Source organism: Haliotis asinina, chromosome 4 (genome assembly GCF_037392515.1).
Source record: "Haliotis asinina isolate JCU_RB_2024 chromosome 4, JCU_Hal_asi_v2, whole genome shotgun sequence".
NCBI classification, from domain to species: Eukaryota; Metazoa; Mollusca; class Gastropoda; order Lepetellida; family Haliotidae; genus Haliotis; species Haliotis asinina.
Genome location: NC_090283.1, coordinates 64814442 through 64841790, shown reverse-complemented (window position 1 = coordinate 64841790; position 27349 = coordinate 64814442). Strand labels below are relative to the sequence as shown.

At 40.6% G+C, this 27349-nt stretch overlaps 1 protein-coding gene across 1 annotated transcript in view; it reads right to left on the bottom strand.

Annotated features, from left to right (window-relative positions):
- Positions 1-26330, bottom strand: part of LOC137281781 (uncharacterized) — a 55821-nt gene extending 29491 nt beyond the window's left edge. The window contains exons 1-20 of the mRNA XM_067813396.1: positions 26281-26330; positions 24059-24360; positions 20617-20844; positions 18801-18992; positions 14962-15186; positions 13889-14107; positions 12530-12787; positions 11783-11838; positions 10162-10323; positions 9388-9470; positions 8731-8893; positions 6112-6427; positions 5158-5378; positions 4165-4241; positions 3717-3912; positions 3140-3269; positions 2366-2580; positions 1689-1768; positions 843-1035; positions 213-342 (exon numbers count right to left, since the gene is read on the bottom strand). Coding sequence (XP_067669497.1) covers positions 213-342; positions 843-1035; positions 1689-1768; positions 2366-2580; positions 3140-3269; positions 3717-3912; positions 4165-4241; positions 5158-5378; positions 6112-6427; positions 8731-8893; positions 9388-9470; positions 10162-10323; positions 11783-11838; positions 12530-12787; positions 13889-14107; positions 14962-15186; positions 18801-18992; positions 20617-20844; positions 24059-24335 — 3421 coding nt within the window. The 5' untranslated portion in view covers positions 24336-24360; positions 26281-26330. The remainder of the gene's footprint in view (positions 1-212; positions 343-842; positions 1036-1688; positions 1769-2365; positions 2581-3139; positions 3270-3716; positions 3913-4164; positions 4242-5157; positions 5379-6111; positions 6428-8730; positions 8894-9387; positions 9471-10161; positions 10324-11782; positions 11839-12529; positions 12788-13888; positions 14108-14961; positions 15187-18800; positions 18993-20616; positions 20845-24058; positions 24361-26280) is intronic.
- Between the last annotated feature and the right edge of the window lie 1019 nt (positions 26331-27349).

Here is a 27349-nt window from a genome sequence, read left to right as displayed (position 1 = left end):
TCAAATTCGGGTATTTCTCGAAGTCATGGTAGAATGGCTTTAGCAATATTCCAGCGATATCACGGCGGGGGACACCAGACAATGGGCCTCACACATAGTACCCATGTGTGGAACCGAACCCGGGTCTTCGGCGTGACGAGCGAACGCTTTAACCACAGGCTACCCCACCGCCCCGGTTTGATACAGAGCAGAGTTGAAACTAACACACTTACCTTTCCTCACATCACTGTTCATGACGATAGAAACTTTTCTATTCTTAAATCCGTCAGTCGCTAGAACGCTCAGCTCATGCATTGGTTGGTTATAAGAAAATCTTGTGATAAGCAGTTCGTCAATCTCTACCTGCAAACACGAGAATTAAAACAGAGTTCCTCACACACAACTATTCGCAATCTACAAGTAGATTCGTGCTCGTCTGTTTCAAATATTTCCCGAAAAACACATCAGATTATCAGAATCATGAAAAAGATAACCCGCCTCTTACTCTATATGGTGCAGATGAAAGTATAGCTAATATATTTAAAAGTTGAAACGTCAGAAATGTCAACCATTCTTCAAGCAAGTGGTCGTAAATGACAGCCACGGGGAAAATTCATCTAACGTCTCAAAACGAATGTGGATGTGAACAAATCCAAAGTTATTGCTGTTTCTTTAAGCACAACCATTGGTTGTGTCAGATATATCTGTTTAAAATGCAAAATGACTCCTTAATCTATGCCCCAATGTTACAGGCACATAAAAAAACGAGGTTCAACAACAAATATATTTTTGATACCCCACTGTAATCATAATTTTAAGGACCAACAATATATTGTGGACATACACAATACAACTAACCTCACCTGAACATAGTCACTCAACAGTGTGAATACAACATGGTATTCGGTGTCCTTGGTGATTGCTGGCAAATCCACCTCAAGTGGTTGCTGTGGTTTACCGTCTTCTTTCAAATAAAGCACCCCGGGTGTGTGTAGGTCCACAGTAATACTCATCGCCGTAAACATTTGTCTTGTTTGTAGAAATACAGTAGACTTACTGAAAGACAAACAATGCGTTAAATATTTATTTTCAGAAAACAAAACAAAACCAACCAAACAAACAAGAAACACACACACAGACAGAAAAAAATCACAAAAAAACAAACAAAAACAACAACAAATGTTTCACATTATATAAAGTTTTTGACTGCTACCGAGGTCATGCAGAAGACGAGATCGTGTCGACTTGGTTGACACATGCTGTTCAACACCGGATTGTCGGGTCTGGAATGGACAATCCAGTGTTTGTGGCTATTCCAGATACGGTTATTACAAATCCCCGAATAGCTTTACACCAGGAATATTGTCGAACGCGGTGTAAAACTAAAATCATTCACTCACCCCTATTCGGGGCTTGCTTCGAGCATTTCATCTCATCCAAACTGCCTGGATCAATGCCCATGGTATCGACCACTGGATGGTTGTTGGTTGTCATGTTTTAAAATTATTACACGTAAAATAATCGGAATCGGCTGGTCAGGTTCTTGACTTCTCTCATGTACGTTTTCGTATCCTGTTTTAGCTCAATGCTCATGATATCGATCACTCGACCGAATGCTCTTAATTCGATTATTCATAGACAGCTAGCATATTGCTGGGTGTGACGTAATGCAAGAACCTAAAACACACAAGGCGTGGACCCATACTTACGATTGTACCCAGTCAGGTGCAGTCCAAAGATGAAGACTCACGCCGAGTTTCAGGGGACAGGTGAAGTTATACTTGGCCATCTAAAATAAAATATGAATATCTGAGAAGGATGTCCCTCAAAGTGATTTTGGTTTTATTTATTTATTTATTTATTTCAGAACAATATTTCTATTACAGTTTGATTTAACTTCGGTCACTGAAGAACTCCCGGACACAGATTGGTATAGCAGAAGGGAATTATGTATGGATAAAGCCTGACTAGCACTGAATGTGCAAATTTGGGGAAAGAGTGAGAATGGTATCGTCGCTTTTGTAATTTTTCATCCATATTGTTAGGGGAAACACAAGCATTTGTCTTCACACAGTGTAGTTACAAAATGCCGGTTTGGGGACGACAGGGTAGCCTAGTGGCTAGAGAGTTAGCTCGCCATAGCATACTCACGGACTCGATTACCTTAATAGTTACAAGGTGTGAAGACAATTCTAATCTCAATTCCTTCCCGCACTGATATTCCAAAGTGAAAACCGTCTTGTAAAAGACTCACTCACTCACTCACTCACTGTGTCAGACACGCCAGGTCGTATTACATAATTTATATAAAGAACGGCAAAAGACAAATAACCGCACGATAAATCCCGCCCCCTCCTGACCACTGGCGTTAAATCTGTGAACCCACCGCGCCAAACACCATCGGTTCACACAGCTGTGGTTGACCCCGCCATCCGGAACTGCTGTTACAACGTACGACGTTGTCGTCACTGCACATTGTGTAGCCTTCGTCACAGATGTAGGTAGCCACTGCCTCTTCCAAGGTGTGAGATATTTGAACTTTCATGTTCTCTAGGAGAGGTGGGAAGGGGCAGTCTTGAGGGGACCATGTACTTTTCTCACCTAGGACATGTAATTATCAAACTCTAAACTGAAGACCATCAGAAGAAAGTGCACTCTTGAAAATTGAGCTTGTTGAAAAAATACAAACGTTATCAAAACGTAATTTGTCAGAAAACTATCTGCTATGACCACATCAGCGCATCGCCAGCAAACAACCAGTTTTTTTAGTTCTTGTTACATTCGTTTTCAGCCACGATTTCGCTTCGTTTGTTTGTTTATTGTTTAGTGTCACGCTCAACAATAAGGTGTCAGTTGCATTAGATGGAGTCTTGACTAGACAACATTTTTCCAATCATGACAATATAATAATATAACGAGAAAACCCGAAAAACAAAACAAAAACAAAACGTATGAAAAAAATATGAAAACAACTGTTTCAGTATTCTTTGTTTGGAAATGTTCTTGCTGACAAAGTAAGAATCTTGCCTGAATTGGCTCGGCACGTTTAGAATCAGACCAGGAAAGCGGAAATGTTAGGTTGAGTGTCTTTTGTTAGTAGGAGAGTTTGGTATTCAAACATATGAAAGGACACCGCCCTATGCCGCACTTTTTGCTGTACCTTGACTCCAGTACTGATTGAGTTTGATTTTCTTTATGGACAGTTTGGCGTCCTCCACAACAATTCTGTTAATTAGTGCAGCTGGCACGTGGTGGGGGACAGACAGGAGGTCCTCTTTGTTTACCAGAATCTGAAAATATACGACATGCACGTGGTGACTGGATGTCTACATTACGCGCTGACGTGGTGATGAGACTGGGTTTGAATGATATTGGCGCCGCTTTTACCAGTGTTGCAAGAATGTCGGTGGGCACTAGAAATAGGCATCACTAATTGTACTTATGTAGGGAATCTAACCCGTGTCCTCGTCATGACACAAGAATCCTTTAACTACTTCGACACTTTGTAATCTGACTGAAACATTGGACGATTATTTGAATGTGGCTTGCAAGGTCTTTGCATTTACATAGTGACGTTCATCCGTGAGCGTGGTAAGCTCAAATGTAAAATGTACCTGTCACTCACTCACTCACTCACTCACTCACTCACTCACTCACTCACTCACTCACTCACTCACTCACTCACTCACTCACTCACTCACTCACTCACTCACTCACTCACTCACTCACTCACTCACCTGAAGACTCGTCGGTTGGTAGAGCAGGACGACATGGGCCACATTTTGACCCTTGAACGTCACTGGTGTTTCTTCCGGTAGTGTGGTAGCAATCCCATCGACTTCATAAGAGTAAGTGATGTAGGGACCGGATACTGGCCAGTGAAAGGTCATCCTTAGAGCCGTGTCATTGCCGGACATAAAGGCAATAAATGATCTGGAACGAACACTAATACAGTAAGTCTTCAGCCAAAAATAAAAAAAATAAAATAACCCCCCCCCCCCCCCCCCCCCCCCCCGGAAAACGAGCCTCCTGTATCCCGCGATTCCGCGTTGATGCGTTGAAGTAACGTTTAAATGCAGCTTAGAATATTTATGCATATAAAATTGTTTTATGCTAATGGAAACTTTTTCAATTTACATTCCTCCAATCGAAAATGTCACAAGGAAATACGTAAGCAGTACCTACCCGGTTGTTTTGGGTTCAATCCACACTTCGTGAGCAAACCCCAGTTTAAGTCTGCAAGGAATGTCCACCGAACCTATCTGTGAAACACAAACCATAAGGAGCACATGTCATTTGGAAAGGCAAGGGGTCTCAGATGAAATTCCCTGTAGTTATTTCTATCTGGTTCCTTTGGAATGAAATTGTATTTTTGTACAGATTTACAAAACGACAATGTTCGTGACTTGTGGGCCTCAATAAAAATACCTGTCAACATATTTCGGTATTTAGTTGAAAATACTTTGTAAAGCATTAGATGTGCGTTTTCTTTTGTGCGTCAGTATATAGTTCTGGACATGGGAGTCTTTGATGTTTTCGAAATGTCAAACTGTAATTAGTGATCATATCAGTACAAATGTGAGTGATGTGATGCCATGAATATATATCATTTCATCATTTAGTACCGGAGTTGCAAATTCAAATGACACAGTTTCTATGTCTATTTTTCAAAAATTGTAATTTACCAGTGGTGATGATATTTTTTTGTATTTAAGACACTGCCCTATTTCAATCTTGTGTATATTTTCCATGACGATTCGGGGTGGAATGTATAGTTTAAAACGTTGTTCTTAGTTCTCAGAGGAACCCTTGGACATTCCCGGTAACATCTAGTTCCTGGCCGCCATTGACGTGTAAACAAAATGGCGTCTATCACCCGAATGGCTTTGTACCCAAGCAGTGAAACATATTTTGACAAGGACAGAATTGCTACAAAATGGTTAATTATCTTAAAACTGAGCATACAAACGATTCAATGCATAACATACTAGTAATCGAGAGGTTTTCGAACTCCGTGCAAAGCATGCGTTATATTACGACGAGATATCAATGTTCCAATTGTCACCCTCCTGGGAGAGGTCACACGGAAACTTGTTTAAGCAACATTGGCCAATTAAATTAAAGTATATTACATGGAGGTAATATAAAAATCGATATTCCAACCATCGCTACTCCTACCGTCTCATCCGTCCCTGAGTCCACCCTGATGCAGGTCCTGGGTTGACCCTCCCAGCCCTTGTCATTGGTGCAGTACAGCACGTTGTTGTCGTCACAGCCGCCGGAGTAGCCGTTGTCACAGGAGTACACCGCCACAGCCGCCGTCTGCGAGTAGTGGACATCCACCATGGCCTTGTGCAGCAGAGGGGGATTGGGGCACGAGAAGGGGCTCCAGCCAGTCACTGAAAGAGTGAGTTTAGTTTTACGCCGCTTTAGCAATATTCCAGCAACATCACTCCAAGAGGTCCGCACACGTATTGGGAATTGTAAGAATAGATGATCTTTATAGTGACTGAGGAATATCACAGCACAAGGGGATTCATACCCTACTACGACGGGCACCAACGACGTCGGAAAGCACAACACCGGTTATTTGTGACAAGTATGGAATCTTCACTGGCCATCCTCTCTGTATAAGTCACGGGTAGGGGTATGGCACAGACCCCCCACCCCCACCCCACCCCACCCCCCAAAAAAAACAACACAAAAAAACCCCACAAAAAACAAAAACCAACCAACAACACCCCCCCCCCCCCCCTCCCCCGAAAAAACCCCACAAAAACAAAAACAAAAACAAAAACAAGAAACAAGAATCACAGTTAGGTGAAACGGGGATTCGAACTCATGACAAATGTACGTGAACTGTGCGACATTTGCGGGTTTGCAGGTTACTGGCCGAGTACTACCCTAATCCATAACGTGACATTGCTATCTGACAATACTATCATATGAGTATTTATATAACGATATAGTTCATCCCATATACATGCATGTTCAAAGAGCGTAATACAAAACAAAGCTAGATGTGGTTTATATGGTACCAAATGCATATGGATTCAGATTCCGAGTTACATAATATAACTCATGGAACATATTCTTCCTTTATCTGAGTTCTATCACAACAACACAACTGACCAGTCGTGGCAGAGGAAGTAGGCGCAGTCGTTGTTGACTGCATTGACGTTGCTGAGGCCGTAACCGTTGTTGACGTGAGTGAAAACGTAGATGTGGCCTTTGGTGACGGAGAAGATGAAGGTGTTGATGGAGACGATGCGAATGCAGCTGGTGTTGTCAGGGCGGGTTCCGGGAGGGGTCTTGGTTCGGGTACCCCAGGGGGTAGGAACCTAGCCTCTGTGAGTCGCACCAGTCCGTACAGGGACAGGGTGAGAACACCGGAGAACGGGGTCTCGGCGGCGTCATGTTGAGCCGTTTTCTTACCGTTAACAAAGAGCTGAAACAGAAACATGAGTTAGTGAGTGAGTTATTAGTTCACGTTACATAGGCAAATCGTGACGAGAACAATTTAATTTACATGGATGTGAAAATCAATAAAGTTAGAACATAAAAAAACTGTCATTAAAGGACAGTAAAATACTCGACTATCACAACAATATCAATTTAAAACTATCCAGATAGTAATTCTCTATAGACAGTACATAACAAAAACGGGTTATTGATTACCAGCAACCGAAGGTAGATCACCACACAAGGGACCATAGGGATTATCCCTTCAGCCACAGTGACTGGTGATGGAAGACAAATCTAGCCATACACTAAAAGCATACATATACTACGACATATAAACATCTATACATATAGACGTGGTAAGTTTATATTTACTTTAAATTTGTTGGAACTTACATAACCTACCAAGGGGAACAATAATTTTCGATACTTCACTCCCCCCCTAACTCCCCCACCCCCCTTTGAGGGTACAGCCACTAACAAACTCAAGTATTAATCTGAACTACAAATAGTAAACGTACACCTATTTACATAATATATTAATCAAATTGTATCACTTAATTCAATTTCTTTTCAATATTCAAAAATGGTAATTAACTATAAAATTTTATAATAAAATTATCCTTAATGACAGAAATAGGAGATGTAAGTTAGATGAAACACCTGATGTACATCTGCAGATTTCAACGACACCTCTGAACACTTCAAACATGTAAACCCGCGGTTGTGCTTGTATGCAAGATGAAAAAGAAAACACTACTTGTCAAGTGAACTACTGTTTGTCCTGGATCAATGAGTGAGTGAGTGAGTTTAGTTTTACGCCGCTTTTAGCAATATTCCTGCAGTATCACGGCGGGGGGAGTCCTGGATCAGTGAGTGAGTGAGTGAGTGAGTTTAGTTTTACGCCGCTTTTAGCAATATTCCTGCAGTATCACGGCGGGGGAGTCCTGGATCAGTGAGTGAGTGAGTGAGTTTAGTTTTACGCCGCTTTTAGCAATATTCCTGCAGTATCACGGCGGGGGGAGTCCTGGATCAGAACATGCCTAGTAACGTTAGGCATTAAATTTCGACACTCTTTCACTTGTGCAAGGCTCAATGATTCTGGGTACGAATCCTCGATAGTAGATTGTTTATAGTAACCACCAGGCGCTGTAGGTACCAGGAAGGCCAATGACACAGGATACCTGACTTCATTATCGTCCTGGTATCTTGTTGCAATGACAAGCGGTAAAGTTACCAAAGGTTTATCATAAGTAACAATCGAATATATATTCACACGCATAAGAAGGGCACGTTTTTACCTAAAAGGAAACAAACTCGGAACGCTAAATTGTTATGTGTTTCGGCATATAGTTAAACCTGATGGTGTTATCAATCATTTTTGTTGCGTTTTGGAAGGTCCGTTTAAAAGCACTTCGATAGAAGGAATAACGCACCATACCAATGAATGTGGGTATAATGCACACACTTCCTGTGAAATCGAACATGCACGAATTGTCATCACCATTAGTTGGTATAAGACAGCACAAAAAGTGAGTCTATCACTGCAAATTTGAGAGAAACCAGGCAATCAGACAATTCTGAAGCCGGCGAGTCTGTCAAGACGTTTCTCGTCATTTCGACATAAACATATCCACGATTTAATTTAAATGTCACCGGCATCGATACAACGCAAATCAGCCAACAGAAGACCTTCCTATGACTGATCGTCCAAGGGTCACTCACGATCCCTCCAAAAGATCGTCACGTTACACGTTAACACCTGAGAAATGCGTTCTTATCCTGTTTACCTGTCGAAAACTTAATGTCGTCAGTCTTGGTAACGAATGAAATGTTTTCATTCAGTTTATATCTGTCTGACCCTGTATTTCTTGTCTTTAATATTGAAAATTACTAACATATGTGCATTAAACATGACGTGCGTTTCTTATGCATGTGCATATATTTCTGTACACAAATGTGTCCCTGTACTAGTCCTTCGTGTCTTTGTCGGAACTACAAGTTGCTGAACCGGAAAGTGTTGAAAAGTGTTTTTGTATCTGTTTGAATCAGCTGTACGGTTAGAAGTATATCACTATACGTTTCTAATATTTGTACATACATTGTATATAGTTAGTTGAAAATGATTATATTTCAGCTATACGCATACCAACCTAATCTCGTACCTAATCTAAGAATGTGTGTTAAGAACATGTCATCGTTGCTAATGCAGTTTTCACACACAAAGATTAATATCGAAATTTTTTTCTAAACGAATTAAGTAATACAAAAAGCATTCCAAATACGCACTTCGTATTTACCACGATGAAGTGTAATTTTCCAGTTCGCCTGGGTGGAGGTGAGACGTGCAGCTAAGGAATAAACTTTGGTCTTAGCCTCTACGGTGCCCTTTGCTATGGAAACGATGAATTTGAAGAGTTCAGCTCCATCCTCTCTTAAAGTGATGCCAAAGCTGTCAAAAGGAAAAATGTTTGGATCATTGTCGCTTGAAATAACTGAATGAGGGAGTGAGTGAATTTAGTTCTACGCCAATAACATCACGGCGACGGATCACAGAAATGGACTTCGCATATTGTGGGGAATAGAACCCGGGTGACGAGAGAAGGCTTCAACCATTGATGCGACCCACCGCCCCTCAGTGAGTGAGTGAGTTTAGTTTTACGCCGCACTAAACAATATTAAAGCCATATGGCGGCGGTCTGTAAATAATCGAGTCTGGACCAGTCAATACAGTGATCAGCAACATGAGCATCGATCTGGGCAATTGGAAACCGATGACATGTGTCAACGAAGTCAGCGAGCCTGACCACCCGATCCCATTAGTCACCTCTTACGGCAAGCACAGTCGCCCTTTATGGCAAGCATCTGTTGCTGAAGGCCTATTCCACCCCAGGACCTTCACGGGTTACCATCGTCCCTGAACGTGTATACTGTACGACCACTTACTCGTTTTGCGTGTTCAGCAATAGTAATATCGAGCTGTTAGTGACAGGAGGGCAATCCAATGTCAGTAAGTATCGCCCGACGCTCTGAAAACAGTACAAAAGTAGAATAGTTTACAGACAATCACCAAACAACAATAACTTCCTTTTCTGGACAATGCACTGCTACAACAGCCTAAATTCCTGGCATTTCCTAGGTCGCCATAGTAACGACGCCGGGGATTATCAAAGTGTCTGGTTTCCAGAAGAGCACTGAACCTAGAACACTTATGGTAATGTACAGGGCTCTAATGAAGGTGGTAACGGTTGTGACGACAGATGGCCCAGTGGGTAGTGGAGTCGCTGTTCTCTGGGGCAATAGGCTTTCGGGGTTTCCGCACCACGCCGTCTCTCGTGGGTTTTACTGAGACCAGTATTACAATAGCCTTTCCTCACACATTAAGCGAAATAGAAATGGAATGCCGTTGAAATTCGCTCGGTCACGAGCGAATACTTAAACCACTCAGTTTACCCCTTTGCCTCAGTTACATAATACCAGTGTTTATTAAATCACATTCACTCAGTCATGGATAAACAATGGGGGTGTGGTTGTCATGAGAGTGAGTGAGTACGGTTTTACGCCGCTCTTAGTAATATTCCAGCAATATCACGACGGGAACACCAGAGGCGAGCTTAACATATTGTTCCCATGTCGTGAATCGAACCCGGTCTTAGGCGTGACCAGCGAACGCGTTAACCACTGGGCTAGCCCACCATGACGGTTGTAATGAGGAAATACCTCGTCTTCGCGGATCTTCCACACCATACGACCACACCTCCCAGGTGGTGCTGTCCAGACGTCGTTGTTCCTGCATCTGCTGACGTCGTTACCGTCACAGATGCCGTAGTGTTCTCTGAGACATGTGTACCTGGCTACTGCCTCTTGCCCCTCGTACGTCACCTGAATAAAGATGAAACCAGTACATGGATGAATTTAATGCTCAGATTTGTTTAAATGGAAGGCAAAAAGTAAACATGGTCGAAACCTTTTGCGTCGGTCATCGATGTGTCGAAATTACCATTGTCTTAGATTATCAGTCTACTGTGCAGAGGTGTCGCGCCTACAGGATACGCTAGATGTGGATTCGTATTCCTATAAATACTCTCTTTTTTCTGACAGCTTCATACCTACAATTTTGCCAAATTGATGAAATCCTTCCCGTAGTGTATTTCCTTACTTCGTGATTTAACGTAAAGGCATCCAGTAACGCCACACTTCCCTAAAAAGTATTGCATTACTCTAATCAATATAAACCTAAAGTGTACTTCTCACTATATATTAGGTCATCTCGTTTTCCCAGAACCACATTTGAGTTTTTTGTTTTGGAGGTTCACGTTTTACTTTTCGCTAGAAAGGCCTCTTCCCAAGTTTTACTTTGCGTTAGTAAGACCGCGTCCCAGGTTTTACTTTTCATAATTTTATATCAACATCAATATTCAAATGATACATGAGTGTTTGAAATAAATTGAAAATATCGTTCCAAATTAAATTGACAATACAAAGGTTTTTTTCCGATGCGGAATAGGAAACGCAAATCTCTCATCCGTTGGCAGACGTTCTACTGCACGGCCACCGGACCGATGAAAGCAGTGGTGTTAAATTATCTACTTATAGTTACTGTCATGAAATTGCTTTTACGCGCGCTTCAGTTATTGTTATGTAGCTTCATTTAATGATCATCTACATTGTAATTACCCATCATTGATGGTATATATGTTAGAAAAACACTTCTCGGTTTTGGTAGACAATGTAAAACCGGAGGGGAGGGAAATTTTCTACCAAAAGCTCGGAGGCGTGTTTTTTTCCTATACCTACTAACTCTCAGAGCCCAATGACGCTACCATTGTCATATATTACGAAACAATGCCGGCCTTCAGGGAAGCCCCCATTTAATGTATTCTAATATATACGTATTACGAATACGATATGAATTTAAAAAGTTGGAATTAATTAATGAATTAATGCAACGTTGCATTAAATCGGATCTCACTCCCTCGAACTGAACTTTATTTCAAGCCAACCCTATAAAGTTATGTCCCTTGGAACAATCCTTTCGAATATCCTATAACTCGACTTGTGATTGAACCAGTTCTGCAAACACTTACAACACCGCGTGCGACAGTTTTCGATGTACGGACCAATCATACCGAATTCATTAACCAATTCAGACAATGGCCGTGATAACGTTTATGACCGTAAACTGAAGTGGCAGCAGTTCCACATTGCGTAATACAAAACGACGCAAAACATGGTACTTGATGTTACCCTGCCTGGTGCATAGCAGTAAAAGGATGAAAAAGAACTGGTTGAGAGGTGCCACCAAATGGTATCTCCATAAAGGAAGTTAAATATACTACACCCGAGTCACTGTTCCGTCGGGGGTAGGAGGGGCAATACAGTCGAAGGGACTCCGAACTGAAACAGTCAAAGCAATAAATGATCTATGCATCGCTAGTGCGTAAAAGGTCTTATTTGATTAAATTCCACGTTGCAGTCAGAACTGCTACAGCTATTTCACGGCCACCTGTAAATAATCGATACGTTCAATAGTCAAGCAACTCTGCGTGTGATATCGTTACTAGGAATACAATGGTAACATGAGTACTGAAAAGTCAATCAACCCGCATTAGCATGTGAGAGTACCGCCTACAGGCGTTTGCCATTGTAAGCGAAGGGGCTTAGGTTGTGCGATGGGTGCAGCGCTCGGCCTGTCTCATCTGTCAAAGGCGGAATCAGTTTCATTGCCATGCACTGCACGCGCACTAGCCTACAGCTGTTCTCCCTTTCACAAACAACGTGGGTTTGATCATTGCCGTGCACCGCCCACTCTCGTTAAACATGCTCTCAGCGCCGGTTCAACTTATTCTTGTTAAACGAAATCGCATCTACTTTGTATTAACGAAAAATAATTCCAGTTTCGTTGCTTTTTCTAATGGACAGGGGAATTTGGGTATCCTGTAATGATTCTATAACACCAGGAAAGTCGAAGCCGGCCATTAATGAATCTGTTGGACATTGAGCAAATTTCTATTACCATACCACGAGCACTTGATTCAAGGCATTACCTACCTTTCTGAAAAGGTGGAGTGAATTCGAGAGTCATTACCGGTGGGTTTCATCTGCCGCATCAAGGTGTTGGTAATGGTAGTTAGGTTGTCCAGCCTCTGCAACAGCGGTGTCATGTCATCCAGACATGAACACATAGGTGAGCGTGTTGAAAACAGGGTCGTGGTAGCCGATGTGGACGTTGTGGTTGATTTGGGTGTGGATGGGGTTGAACGTCGTGTAGTAGTAGTAATTGCCGTCGTCGATGGAGTGGTCATTATTGTAGTTGTTGCCCTTGTAGTTGCTGCTGGTGTCGTAGCTGTTGGAAGAACATCGCTGTTTCGTAAGTTAAACTAACGCTCTTTAAAACAAAGAATATGCAGTGTATTTATGGAAGCATTATATGGCACCAGACTACGATGTGAGACCTTTACCACATATATCACATGAAACATAATTTTGTATTTCAGATTTGTATCGTTCAGGTGCATTTTGCTCTAGTTTCATTTTGGTTTTGGATTTTCTTTGTGGTTCAAAGCTGCAATGTTTCATGCTATATGGAAAGCGATATCTGTATACAATAATCGGATCTTGACAAAAGTAATAAAGAGACTGACATCGCGGTTAGGATAAAACGGTTTGGCGACCGGTTAAGTGGTCTTTTATGACAAGCATGGTTTGTTGGAGACCTGTTCCAGCCAGAGTCTTGTTGGGGTTTTGGTACGGGCAGCTGCTGTTTTAGCGTGTCGTGTTTAAAATCTAACATGACAATGCACATGCTTCTTGTTCTCAATATGTCATGAATGATTATTATTAATTGTGATAGTATGAAATAATCCGTTCTTAATTGTTCATTGAAAGCAGGTAAATACATTCCCGTTTGTCTGAGGAGCGGCGCGGTAGCCTCGCTTAACACCCGGTTCGATTCCCCACGTGGATACAATGTATGAGGCACATTTGTTGTGTCTCCCGCCGTGATATTGCTGGCATATTGCTAAAAGCGGCTTAAAACTAGATTCATTGAAATTTCTCTGTTGCTGTAACTGTTACCTCGAGAAGTAACACTGATGATTCGGCTTTTAACATATTCACAAACTCAATAGACCCGTGAGGATCCGAGGTAGAATAGGCCTTCAGCAACCCATGCTTGCCATGAAAGGCGAGTGTGCTTGTTGTAAGAGGCGACTAATGGGATCGGGTGGTCAGGCTCGCTGACTTGGTTGACACATGTCATCCGTTCCCGACTTCGCAGATGGATGTTCATGCTGGTGATCACTGGATTGTGTGGTCCAGATTCGATTATTTACAGATAGCCGCCATATAGATGGAATATTGCCGAGTTCGGCGTCACACTAAACTTACTCACTCACAAACTCATTCCCTGAATTCATGTTAAGAAATACCCTGAATGCATGCCTACTTTCCTCAACGTCCTGCACACAATCTCTGATTTCTGGATGGAATATATATCCCTTGGGACATTCTTGAATCTCCACCGTCCTCTCCCCTCTACAGAACAGATGGTAGCGCGTGCGAGGAATGCCGGGATACGGTACTTCTCCATCCGGTTGTCCAACACAGGAAGCGGAACACGCCATGCAGTGCTCTCGACCCAGACACCGCCCTATCCTGTACTCACCTGAACAAATTAGTTTGACATATTTACCGATCGACAAAAATAGATTTTATAATCATTAGAACGGAATTGGCCTTCAAAACTTCCACCAAGGGTGTTTTGGGGGATCGTCCCTCATTACTAACTCGGGGACGTTGCTTCCCTCGAATATTATCAATGCCATCAGTATCAAAATTTACTCACGTAAATATCTAATTTACTTACAAAGTTTAAATTTGAGCGACAGTTACTCTTTTCATCTCCATGGTGTTAGTTCATATTAGATAACCGCATGACATGAAACAATATCCTTGGTCCTTCTTTAGGATGATTATGTAAATTAGAAGTTCAAACTTGGAATGACATGAAATAGATGACTGTCTCATACGATTTATGGAGAAGTCGAACAAAAAGTATTAATACTTTAGTTAGACGTTCTTAAGGGCAACTTCCGATAATAATTTCAGGTACACAATTATTAGAGATGATAAATAACTTGAGTAACCTAATGATCGAAGAGTCGAATAAGGTACCAGACATACTGAAATAGTTAGTGAGTGTCTTTACTTTTGAGTTGTCTCCCTTTCGATAAAAGGCGATGCAACCGGAAGTGGTCCCTCATCAGCCCCCTCAAATGGAGATGCACCTTGATAACGGAAGATGGCTTGCAAACCGATACTTCTCAGGGTTCAGAACCTGAACGTATTCTTTACATCATCTTCGAAGAACACTTTGCAAAATAGATTCATCACTCGTGAACGTAAATAATTTCCCGGATTTCATCTTCTTTCTATTCTTTGGTACTGCATTCGTTATGATCAATTGTGGTTTGGGCATTGCATTTTATATCCTGATTTTCACGTTTAGCATGTACTTACACGGTGATTTCGGCTCAAACTTGTTTCCGCATGGACTTTTGATCATGTCAAACAACCGACACGTGGAGCTGCTCTCGTCATACAGGTACATGTACTTGCATTCTGACTGGTAAGGCTTCAGCCCGAAGTGGTGGTACCTTGTACTGCAGTCGTAATACCGAGCGCAGTTCCTCGGGTCAGCGAACTTGGCCGAGGGGTTCATTCGGCAGTAGGTGATAATGGATTCTATAATTAAACATTGACCACGGAGTCAGTTATCATTAATAGAAAGTACTGATCAGTATGGATATTGAGCGAAGTGACAAATGAGTGGTTTATGTGTTGGTTCAAAACAACCTGGGGTTGGCTCTATTTCCAACATAAGCATAAAACATGATTTTTATGGTATTATGGTCGTGTGTGAGTGAGTTTATTTTACGCTGCTATGTACATGTGGCGGCATATTTTGGCCGTGACGTGACTGTGCAAGTGTGAAGTCAGCTTTTGAGAATTAGGTTTATCATGAAACAGTTAAATATTCAAAGTTTTCTTCCATAAAACTGCTAGTAATACAGTAGCATAAGATTGACTTTCAGGCCTGATTATTTACAGGCCATCGAGCTGGAATATTGCTGATCGCGGCGTTAAACAACCAACCAGCCAGCCGCCCATTAAACTGATCGATCTAAAAATTTATAGAATGAATATTGTAAAATTCATTGGATATAGGATCTAGTCCTTTGACAGGAACAGGCTGACATCACAACATCGAAAGATATGAACGGTTATGGCATTGTGTAGTATCCCAAAACGTAAGAATGAATTCCAATTTTGTATAGTGTGCCCAATTCATTGAAAATTCCTACCAGTCATATTCACCATTATCATTAGATGTTCCCAACTCCTGCACACGTAATGTCTGGAAATAACTTGATAAATACGTCCTGCTAGTCTTGAAACACCTGTCGTTTAGTAGCTTCGTTAATAGATGGTCTTGCCTATACCATGTACAGAGAATGTATGATGTTTGGCTCCATACGAACAGTAAATAAATAAATAAATAAATAAATAAATAAATAAATAAATAAATAAATAAATAAATAAATAAATAAATAAATAAATAAATAAATAAATAAATAAATAAATAAATAAATAAATAAATAAATAAATAAGTGTTCTTGTATAGCGCACAAATCAAACTGCAAGGCAATTTCTCTAGGCGCTAAAGTATATTTTTCCCTCGATCACCGGATGTCAATCTCAACAGCACATCGTATTTCAGTCTCAACTCCCTGGGGAGTATACAACTCTTGCTGCCACTAGGCGCACCGAGTTTATTGTGGCTCTCTCATCCTAACGAGGTACCCAGTTGACAGCTGGGTGGACTGGGACCATGCTCTGCACCTTTACACGGGGCCGTTTTGGTTAATTTTGCTTCAAATGTGAAAGCGCAAAAACGCGACAATGCCACAACGCGACATTTCGGCCATTTTTCGCATTTTCGCATTGTTACGTTTTGAAAAAAATGCATTCATGCAGAGGGCGACATGTGACAATGTCCGTTCTACGATTCAATACGTTAGTACCTGTCATTTCTATCACCCTTTCACTTATATTTCCAAAGGGTCCAGATGTTTGCCGTGATAAATATAAAAGTTGATTATCCATAAAGACTTGTTATTCCTACGTTAAAAAGTTGTATTTGATTTTGGAGAGACACGTGTAGACTGTGAAGGTAAAACTATAAATATAATAAGGAAATATTGTTTTCACCTCAGCGTATTGTGATTTCTGGCTAGTTCTTAATTAAATCTCCTTCCAAAATGAGTACTTTATTTTATAATTCATAGACTTACAATCAAGTGTTATTTTACTTTACTCCACTAACCTCCAGAGAAAAAAACACAACTGAACTATCATGCCCTTGAGATCTTGCCCAAAGGCAAATTCGTGTTGTCGAATAGAACATGGTGACGACTCTGTAACGTTGTCTCGCAGATCGTGTTAGCGGCATCAACAAGTCCAGTTGGACTGAGTACAGGACACATTAAATACCGCTCAAGACAGGTGTCAAGGTAAATATGCGCTCTAAACAAAGACAATTACAAGAAATATGACATTTACAGAAAAAAGCTAAAAGCGTGACTGGAGGATGTGGGTCCGTCTTTATAATGCGTTTTAAGAAGTTTACGTTGCTTTTTGACAAAGTGTCAGTTCAAGTCTTTGATAAATGACATGCTTCCTCTAAAATCTCGCTGACGGTGTAATTTCCTTATTCCCTCTCAATCCAAATGGTCTGTTTCTGTGCTCGGATGTACAATTGTAGATAGTAAATATTGGAAGTCGTGGAAATAGTAAGACAAGAATCAATAATGTCAATATCTGTCTTCCCTCCCCCAACCCCGCCACCCCCACCCCTGGAGTCTTCTACCGCATGTACAATACATGCGTAGTGTTGGCTTTGTTATGTAACAAGGCACCTGCGACACCGACGAGATAATTAACCTATTGTAGCAGCGTGATTAACGAACGCTCTGGTGATATTTTCATCACGACAACTCACAGGATATGTTTCCACAGTGACGCGTTCAGGAAACACGATACAGTGATATATTTAGGTTCTGATTTACGACTTGAACCCATCCAGCGCTGAAACAATAACTACTTAGATGGTATATTTTCCACGAAGACCAGATTCTATATATTACGGATGTCAATTTCTCCTTTATTGTATGTACAACGTTTCTGGGCTTTTTCTTAGCCCTTCGTTAGGTGAATGATGTTGTTATGCTTGTTTCTTCAACTCAGCAATGTTCAAGCTATATGGCAATGGACAAGTAAATATTGACAGTGTCGTGATACTGGGTTGGCCAAAATAGACTCAGTAAGAACATTTAGTGACAATTGATGACAGTATGCAAACAATGTGCAAAATTGTACAAAGAACATTTAGTGAGAACCGAGAACAGGATGCAAACAATGTGCAAAATATGTACTAAGAACATTTAGTGACAACCGAGGACAGGATGCAAACGATGTACAAAAATGTGCTTGAAATTGCTGACTGGGCTTGGCAAGAACAATAGACTCAATAAGAACATTTAGTGAGAACTGCCAATGCAGACTACACCCAGATCCCTCTGTTTTTTAACAGCTGCACATTTTCCAAAGAGGGCACAGTGGGTGTAAACTGTGATATTGTGGTTAGATATTAACCTATAAACATATCTTCAAAATATTCCTTGTCAGGTCATAAACGAATTGCATAGTACTTCAAATCCAACCCTTTCACATGTATTTCGATTCTATACAAGAATGCTGTAGGTGAAAGTTCATCGAAAGGGAAAAATAGACAATATGATAACATAAATGCACCATATTTTAAATACCAAAGAATAGATACATGAGAAAGGCCATATTTAAGGATGTAAACTTCTTTATTGTGGATAACACAACGATTCGGAGCGTATGCTTGCTCCTTCATCGGGTGAAGGATGAAGGAGCAAGCATACGCTCCGAAACGTGTTATCCACAATAAAGAAGTTTACATCAATAAATTTGACTTTTCTTTTGCTGGGCACTTCTAAATTCCCTTCAAAGATTTAATAGATCTATGGGTGACACGTGTCAGTGGTAAACCCTTCACATGACAGGACAGTGAAAGGCTGTTGTTTGACTAAACATTCGTGCAGGGATACCTCAGATAAACACACATTGTTTGATGGCGGAATCTTAAAGCTGTGATATTACAAGAGTCAAGCTGTGATATTACAAGAGTCAAGCTGTGATGTTACAAGAGTCAAGCTGTGATGTTACAAGAGTCAAGTCATACTCCCTTTAGTTCATGTTCATTTACTTACTGAGGTAACTGGATGTGCATGTCTTGTCAACTGGATCGAAAACTTCCTCTGAGACTGTGCACATTAAATGCGAGACTATTTTCCCTGCTTTACAAAGGATGTATCCGGGCGAGTAGATAGTTCCGGGTTTAGGGGCGTAGCCATCATGTTCACACTGGCTGGACACAGAGAGGCATTCCGTCTTGTAGTCACCTAGAAACAGAACAGGAGCAATGACAACTATGGACAAACGCGTTGTCTCTGTGAAACATATGAACTTGATAGAAACGAATAAATAGTATGTGTAAATTATCAAAAAGAATTCCAGAGAATTCATAGATTGAGACTGAAATATATTCACGATATGGCTGAAATATTGCAGAGTTGACGTTAAATATTAACTTACTCACTCACTCGTAGATTGAGAATTGGGGAAGGGTAAGGGGAGTGTTTGTTACTCTGACGCTGCATATACGTTGTAGGTGAGGACTGTGGCTACCTACACTTTACAGGTGAGCGTTTCTGCTAGTTTCACATGTTTGGTTGAGATTGATGTTATTTATAATCTGTGGGTGAAAGTTGTTGTTACATATATTTGTGCATAGATGCAGCAGCTGCACCTTGCACATTTGAAGCCGATGTCCCCCATGATACAGATTGTTGCTACTTGCACACTGAAGGTGTGGATTGATGTTACTTACACATTGTGGATGGTGGTGCTTGCTGTTACTTACATATTGTGGATGGTGGTGATTGCTGTTACTTACATATTGTGGATGGTGATTGCTGTTACTTACATATTGTGGATGGTGATTGCTGTTACATTTCGTGGATGGTGATTGCTGTTACTTACATATTGTGGATGGTGATTGCTGTTACATTTCGTGGATGGTGATTGCTCTTACTTACATATTGTGGATGGTGATTGATGTTACTTTCACATTGTGGATGGCGATTGCTCTTATATACATATTGTGGGTGGTGATTGCTGTTACATTTCGTGGATGGTGATTGCTGTTACTTACATATTGTGGATGGTGATTGCTCTTACTTACATATTGTGGATGGTGATTGATGTTACTTTCACATTGTGGATGGTGATTGCTCTTATATACATATTGTGGGTGGTGATTGCTGTTACTTACATTTCGTGGATGGTGATTGCTGTTACTTACATATTGTGGATGATGATTGCTCTTACTTACATTTCGTGCATCGTGATTGCTGTTACTTACATTTCGTGGATGGTGATTGTTGTTACATATTGTGGATGGTTATTGATGTTACATATTGTGGGTGGTGATTGATGTTACTTACACATTGTGGATGGTGATTGCGGTTACTTACATATTGTGGATGGTGATTGGTGTTAATTATATTTCGTGGGTGTGGATTGCTGCTACTTACATATTTTGTGCGCGTGTGTGTGGAGGGGGTGGTGTGGGGTGGGATGTTGAGAGTTGCTGTGACATTTTGTGGTTGGGAATTGTTCTAACTTACATTTTGACGATGGCGATTGTTGTAACTTACTTTTTGTGGTGGTGCATTGCTGTTACATTTTGAGGGTGGAGATTGCTGTTACTTACATTTTGTCTGTGTGGATTGATGTTACTTACATGTTTTGTACGTGTGTGTGTGGAGGGGGTGGGGTGGTGAGAGTTGCTGTTACATTTTGTGCTTGGGAATTGTTCTAACTTACATTTTGACGGTGGCGATTGTTGGGTGGGTGTGGATTGATGTTACTTACATTTTGTAGGTGTGGATTGATGTTACTTATATTTTGTGGGTGTGGATTTATGTTCCTTACATTTTGTGTGTGTGGATCGATGTTACTTACATTTTGTGGGTGGGGGGTTGCTGCAGGATATTCCGTTATTAGCGTTATTCTCTCTGCACACCGCAAGTTCGGGGTCAAACAGCATCGGGTACGGGCATTCATTTTCGTACACCTTCAGTCCGTATGCTGGGGTGGCAGTTTTACGGGAACAATCGTAAAACATGGCGCAGCTGTCTGGATGCGGGAAGCGCAGGTGGTTGTAGATGCGGCAGTATCTTCGTGCAATTACTGAAACAATAGGGACACAAAACAGTACGGCAGATTGGATCGTGTGGGGAATGATGGTCACAGACATGGAGGGACCGGGGTGGGGGTGGGAGAGGTTAGATAGTGAGTGGATTTGATTTATGATCATGTATTTGACTAAACCATTTTAGCAATAGTGTGACGTAACAAGCCAATGTTAACCCACAAAACGACCCAGCCTTAGTTGGAAATGCAATTTCTCTAACAATGTTCTACAGATCAGTAAACTGACGGGCAAAAGAAAGAACACATGTTATGTTCCTTCTAGAAAGCTACAAATCCTGAAACCTTGCAATATGGAAACTGTATGTGTAATCAGCAAAATGACATTGTAACAATACACAGCGAAGCAGTGATGGCCACTGCTCACGGTTCCAACGACACCTTAAGGTCAAGGTTATTCCACGCAGCGGTCGGTAGGCCAATGTGCACGAAGTAGTGTTGTGTCAGTGAATGTGCTCTAGCGATGACCCAAGGATGTGTCTGTTGCTGATGTCCCTAAACATACAGTTTCGTAGGTGAATATTTGCCTTGGCTGTTGCGCCTGAGCGTCGTCCACAACGCAATGTCATGAATCATCATCATCAATGTGTGACATTTCTGTGGCCCGTTCTCGCTGCATATTGGCAAATGAAACATGATGGTTTCACTCTACGCAGTAATTGCAGCAACGATTACAAGTGTCCGCTTTCTTTTGCACGTCAGTTTACATACCCGAATATGTAAACTTAATAGCTGTTACTCTTTAATTCGCAATTATATATTTGATTTGAACTATAAAACACATGGAAGCACGTTTGACAATCCGTATTCCCATCTATTAAACAATTACAGATATTTTCAATTTTTGTTAAAGGTTTCCGTAGTTTATTAAATGATATGAATAATGATTTAAAGATATCTTTAAATAGCTGAAGATATCTTCAATTCATTTCACATATCCAAACTAGAACTACTAATATATGACAATGTTATAGAGATCTGAAGAACATATTTCGTGATATATCTGAGTGCGTTAAAGATATCTATAAAATACTTAAATTCATAGTGTGCATATTTGTTTTAGAAATTAATTCAAGATATCTTGAATTAAGATCGTACTTATCCACAAATGTATTAGACATATGTTCAATTCAGTTAGAGATACCGATTATAGATATCTTTAATTTTCCTTCTAATACTGGTGTATAAAATTATCTTAGAGATATCCCGAATTCAGATAGAGATATCTTAAAATAAATTGAATATATCTTGAATAGAAACTGTTTCACCATATCTTCAGATACTTCCGGCTACATATCCATAAATACTTCCTGTTTGTAAAATGGCGCGGTGCAGTTCGCACTAGCCACGATGCGATCCTCATCCTGCATCGCCGCCGAGAATATCACCTTCCTGAATCCCAATCAGAGTCTCGTGTCCTAGATACCCTGGCCTCGTATTGTCTTGAGTCAGTTCTTGAGTGAGCGAGCTTCTCCGCTTTTACACACTAAACATGTAACTTTATAGTGTGTTTTCGTGTCAATATTTACAAATTTCCTTGCAGAAAGGATACCATACTCCTCGCAAAGATACAGCCACGAACAATCACAGTTACTAATTCAAACTTCCAATGATAAAATATTTATCTATTTACAATTCAGATCTGAAAAGTAAACACCTAGCACGGCACTGTATCTAGACACAGCTACACTGCCGGCATGTACAGAATGAAACTTGAACTTGATGAATGTTGTCTGAAATTTGTTACACCTTGAAAAGCGGTACATATCTCCAGTGCGGTCATACTTTGTGAAAATGCATAGTGCAACAAAATATCTGAACATCATGTCAAATCTCTCCCGCCCAGCTTCCCCTTCCCCCTCCCACTCTCTCCTTCTCTTCCTTTCTGATTGCAGCGTTAAGCAACAAAGACACCACTGCTGAACATGGACTATAAGAAAAAAAGGGAGTTGACTTCATAAATTGTATCCATGCAATAGTTACATTTCATATAACCTCAAGAGGACGTAGACTAACATGCGCTGCTTTAAAATTTTACATCTGCTCGGATTTCTTAAACTATACCGAAAGCTAAAGTTTGGGAGTATTTGTGAGCATTCCATGACGCCAGTGCAGAACACCTTCAGAAACGGAATATAGAAATTTGGCGCACACGGGCAACGTGTCAACATGTCAGCTTTTTTATACAAGAACCGATTGGTTTCGCGGCCTGTTATTGTCTACATTTATGGTAAAAGTGTGACAGTTACATGCATGTACATGCAAAGTATCTGGGAGTAAACGGGTAGCAACTCTTCAATCAAGACCAGACGGGAAATATTTTGAGAATATCTCAAGAAAATACGAGGGGCAATCGGCCACGAGAATCTGAACAGGGTTGTGTTGTGTTGAGTTTTACGTCGCATCAGCATTTTTTTCAACCATACAACGACGGCTCTGAGCAGGATTTATACCGGCGGTATTCTGGACGAGATGCTTGGTCATGTAATAGCTGTATAGGACCGCATGGTGGCTCTCGGAATATACGGGCTGTACAGGTCACCAGCCATTTACCGAGCCAGGCATATTGACGGATCTGTATCCGGAAGTATATGAAGATGTCTTGAAATTGTTTCTGTTAAAGATATTTTTAATTCATTTCAAGTCACCTCCATTTCAATTGTAGATATTTTCAATTCAAGATATCACTAATTCAAATCAAGATGCCAGAAATTCTTTTTAAGATATCATAATGATGATTCAGTATGTCCTTAATTCAATTCGCGATATCATGAATTTTATTCGAGATATCTATAAATATCTCAATTCAAGGTATGTTCACTTCAGCTCTAGACAATGTCATCTTAAATTCAATTCACGATATCTTCAATTCAATTCGATATCTCTAAAACAATGGAAAATTCTTCAGCTTCTCGTACGACATGAAAAACCGGATTGGGTGGTCTGCACTTGCTTCACACATGTCATCGTATCCCAGTTACACAGATCATGTTCATGCCGTTGAACACTGGATTTTCTGGTCTAGACCCGATTATTTACAGGTGGCTGCCATATTTGGAATTATGCCGAGTGCGGTGTGAACCAACAAAGAAATCCTGCACTGCAAAATAGAAGACTATTTCTCCAGTAATGGTCCGGTCAATGTATGACTGAAATCAGTGATGACACCTTGTGTTTTGTTGGCTGTACTCACATTCCATGTTTAAGCACGAAGGGGAAAACCTGACACAGGTCTCAGACGTGGGGTCGAATCTGAGCGACGAGGGACAGTTGATCCAGACCCCGTGTGTTATGATGCCTTGGGTGTAGCAGTGGAGGTACCCCGAGCAATCCCAGGGCACCTGAGTCAGACCTGATGACCTCTTACAGAACAGGTTGACCAGCCAACGTGGAGCATGTCCGCTTTTCAGCGTCTCCACTACTACCAGTTGCATCATCATCAGTGACAACAACCTGACACAAGACGTCATCTCGTTGATGCGTGTTGTTACGAACCTGTAACATAGATATTTATCTCGGTTGCAATATAAAGAAATATATATATATCATTCTTTGTTTTATTGTCTTATAATGGTCTCTTGGTCTACCCAGCTCCCACATATTAGTGTGAGGGTTCTTTGATTGGCATTTTAGTAGTAGGGTAGGTGAAAATTATTTCCATGTCTATACCACTTCTCTACTTTGTAAAGCCGACGTTTCAACATAGATTCAAATGTCGTTTGTCAAGCAAGTGATGACACCTGCTTGACAACGACATTAGAATTTATGACACTTGCTCCCCCCAAACTACCATTAAAAATATTGACACAGTTCTCTCTTTGTTAAGATCGAGGCGTGCAGACAGCGATACAGCCATGTCTGCAAGGAAGCATGGAGACAGCCCAGCACAGGTTAATGAATACATAACTTTCCCGGCACTTGTGCACGTGCTTCTCGAACACCTGGCTGTGCCTTTCTCTGCACTCCTCCCTCGTAATAAACAGTGAACTGAGTCAATATTTTATTGATAGTTTGTTAAACTGTTTTGTTATTAGGACAAAACTCATCCGATGTTTTGATTATAATCAGAGTTTCATTGAATATGTTATGCTTATTAGAGTAAGTGTATATGGATGACAACTTCCTAAATACTGGAACACGACGTTTCGATACAGGTTCTTGTATTGTTTTCAAAGTGTGAATGATACAGGGAGAGAACAGGCGATATATATACTAGTAACATAAACTAATTAACAAGTGATGATAGAGATAAAGGGTTAACAATGGATACAAGGAAACATGGAAGCTAGTAGTGCACAGAGCCTAGTATGAATACAAGTTAACAATGTGATGATAACTAAGTAAGCCAGAGAGGCACACAGAGTGGGTTGTTTGTACTGAGTAGGCTAGAGTGGTTTGATGAGGTCATCGTAAGCCGTGGGGATGGGGTAACCTTGGTCACTGTTATTCAGGGGTCGGTATCGCTTGATGTTGATAGCTTCAGTTATTTTCCTTCTGGTAAAGTCTGATTGGTTCTTTGAGAGGATGGTGTAGTCAGTCCAGTTGATTTGGTGATCGGGATGGGCCGCTATGTGATCTGAAACTGCTGATTTCTGGTCCGATTTGATGGTTGATTTCTGATGTCCCTTGATTCTGGTGTCGGCTTACGACGAGCTCATCAAACCTCTCTAGCCTACTGTACAAACAACCCACTCTGTGTACCTCACTGGCTTACTTAGTTATCATCACATTGTTAACTTGTATTCATACGAGGCTCTTTTTACTTCCAACTTCTAAAATATGCCTCTCAAGCAAGTTATGTTATGCGTATTAGTTTCAGTGTTACATTGCAATTCATCAGCCCAAGGATATCCGTTCTTTATGCTGGATGTTCCGAAACAAATACTATGCTGGGCCACTGACTGCACTTAAATGTGAGGAGAGCTGTCGATGTATGTTAGATTTGATAAATAAAAGAAGTACACCATTACTCATATAAATAATATCAGAAAAATGTTGTGAATGTATACATGACATAAGATGTTGGTTTAACTAACCAAATACATACATTGAACACAATGAGAAAAAATAGACTACCAAAACAAGTGAAAGCATCCACATCACATGCAAAAATATTATACGCAAGAATGTTGTAAAATGTATATATGACATGTGATGTGAAAACAAACAGAAAAGAATTTGTTTAAACAAGAAGAAAAAACATGTTGAGGATTAGTGAGCAAGCTAATAAACCTAGTCTGCCACGACTTCTTTCACCTTCATACAACAGAAAGCCTGAACGTAAATAATGCAAGAAATACACCATTCTACATCAAATTAATATCAATAAAATGTTGCAAATGTATAGTGGCTTAACCAACAATTTAGAGAACAAGACTAGCCATGTCGTGTTTTCATTAATACGAAAAGTCTCACCTTGACGATGGTGTCAGAACGCTAGGAAATCACGACTGTCACAATTCACAGTGTGTGTGATGTGAACGCCTTGTAGAACGTCTTACTCCGGAACACATTAAGTGCACACGATTTGGCTGCAGGGAACACGTGCATTCCACAAACATTAACGTTATTTTAAGAACGTGTGGTTCATGTTTAACGTCATTAGCGTTTTGTTCCTACAATTTAATGTGCAACTTTTTTTCGGAGACCGTTCGGTGGCCCAAATCATATAATGTCATGTTTGCTGAACATCCGGAGCAGGGTCGTGTACAGTTTGTGGCTGGACGTTGAGGAGAGATTCACGCCATTTGTGGTGACCTAGTGATAGTGTGTGTTCTCAAACATGAAAAAGTCGCAGTTCTATTAACTCAGGTAACAACTGTAAAACCGGAAACCATCTTGGTACTGGGCTAAAATTATTGAGAGTTATGAAAATGTTACATGCATTTGGGGATAGATTGTCACATACATTGTATAAGTAATAACTGCAGCCAATTGTAATACAAACTGGGATAAATTGTAATAAACTGACTTGGTAAATTGTGATACGTCCGTCTGTGGTAAAGTGTCATAACCTCTGTTGTAAAATGTAGTAAGTTATTTGTCAGTTTCTTGTACACAAGGAAACATATATGGTGTTGAAATCTTAGGCCGAAATCTTCAACTGGGCCACGATGAGCCCACGATTTTTGAAAACGTTGAATTTCTACAGATTACTCTACCAAAACGCTATAGAAATTACACGTACAGCAAGTCAGACAACTCACCCATAGGATTCCCACTACACTGAAATTAGGTAAGAAACTCATCTTTTGTATCAATTTCAAAATTCAGTTGATCTAATTGCAGTTTTTGATACCTATCATGTTAAAGACAAATGGTTTGTATATTTTTTAAAACTCTTTTTGGAGGCAGTTATTGTAAATCTACATAAAACTTGAGCAAACTGCAGATTGGTTTGAGGTACATTTCCGTAGAGTCTATTGTAATTTACTGCAGTGCACTTATTACAGTTTACCTAAATTTTTATTCCATTTTACCTTAT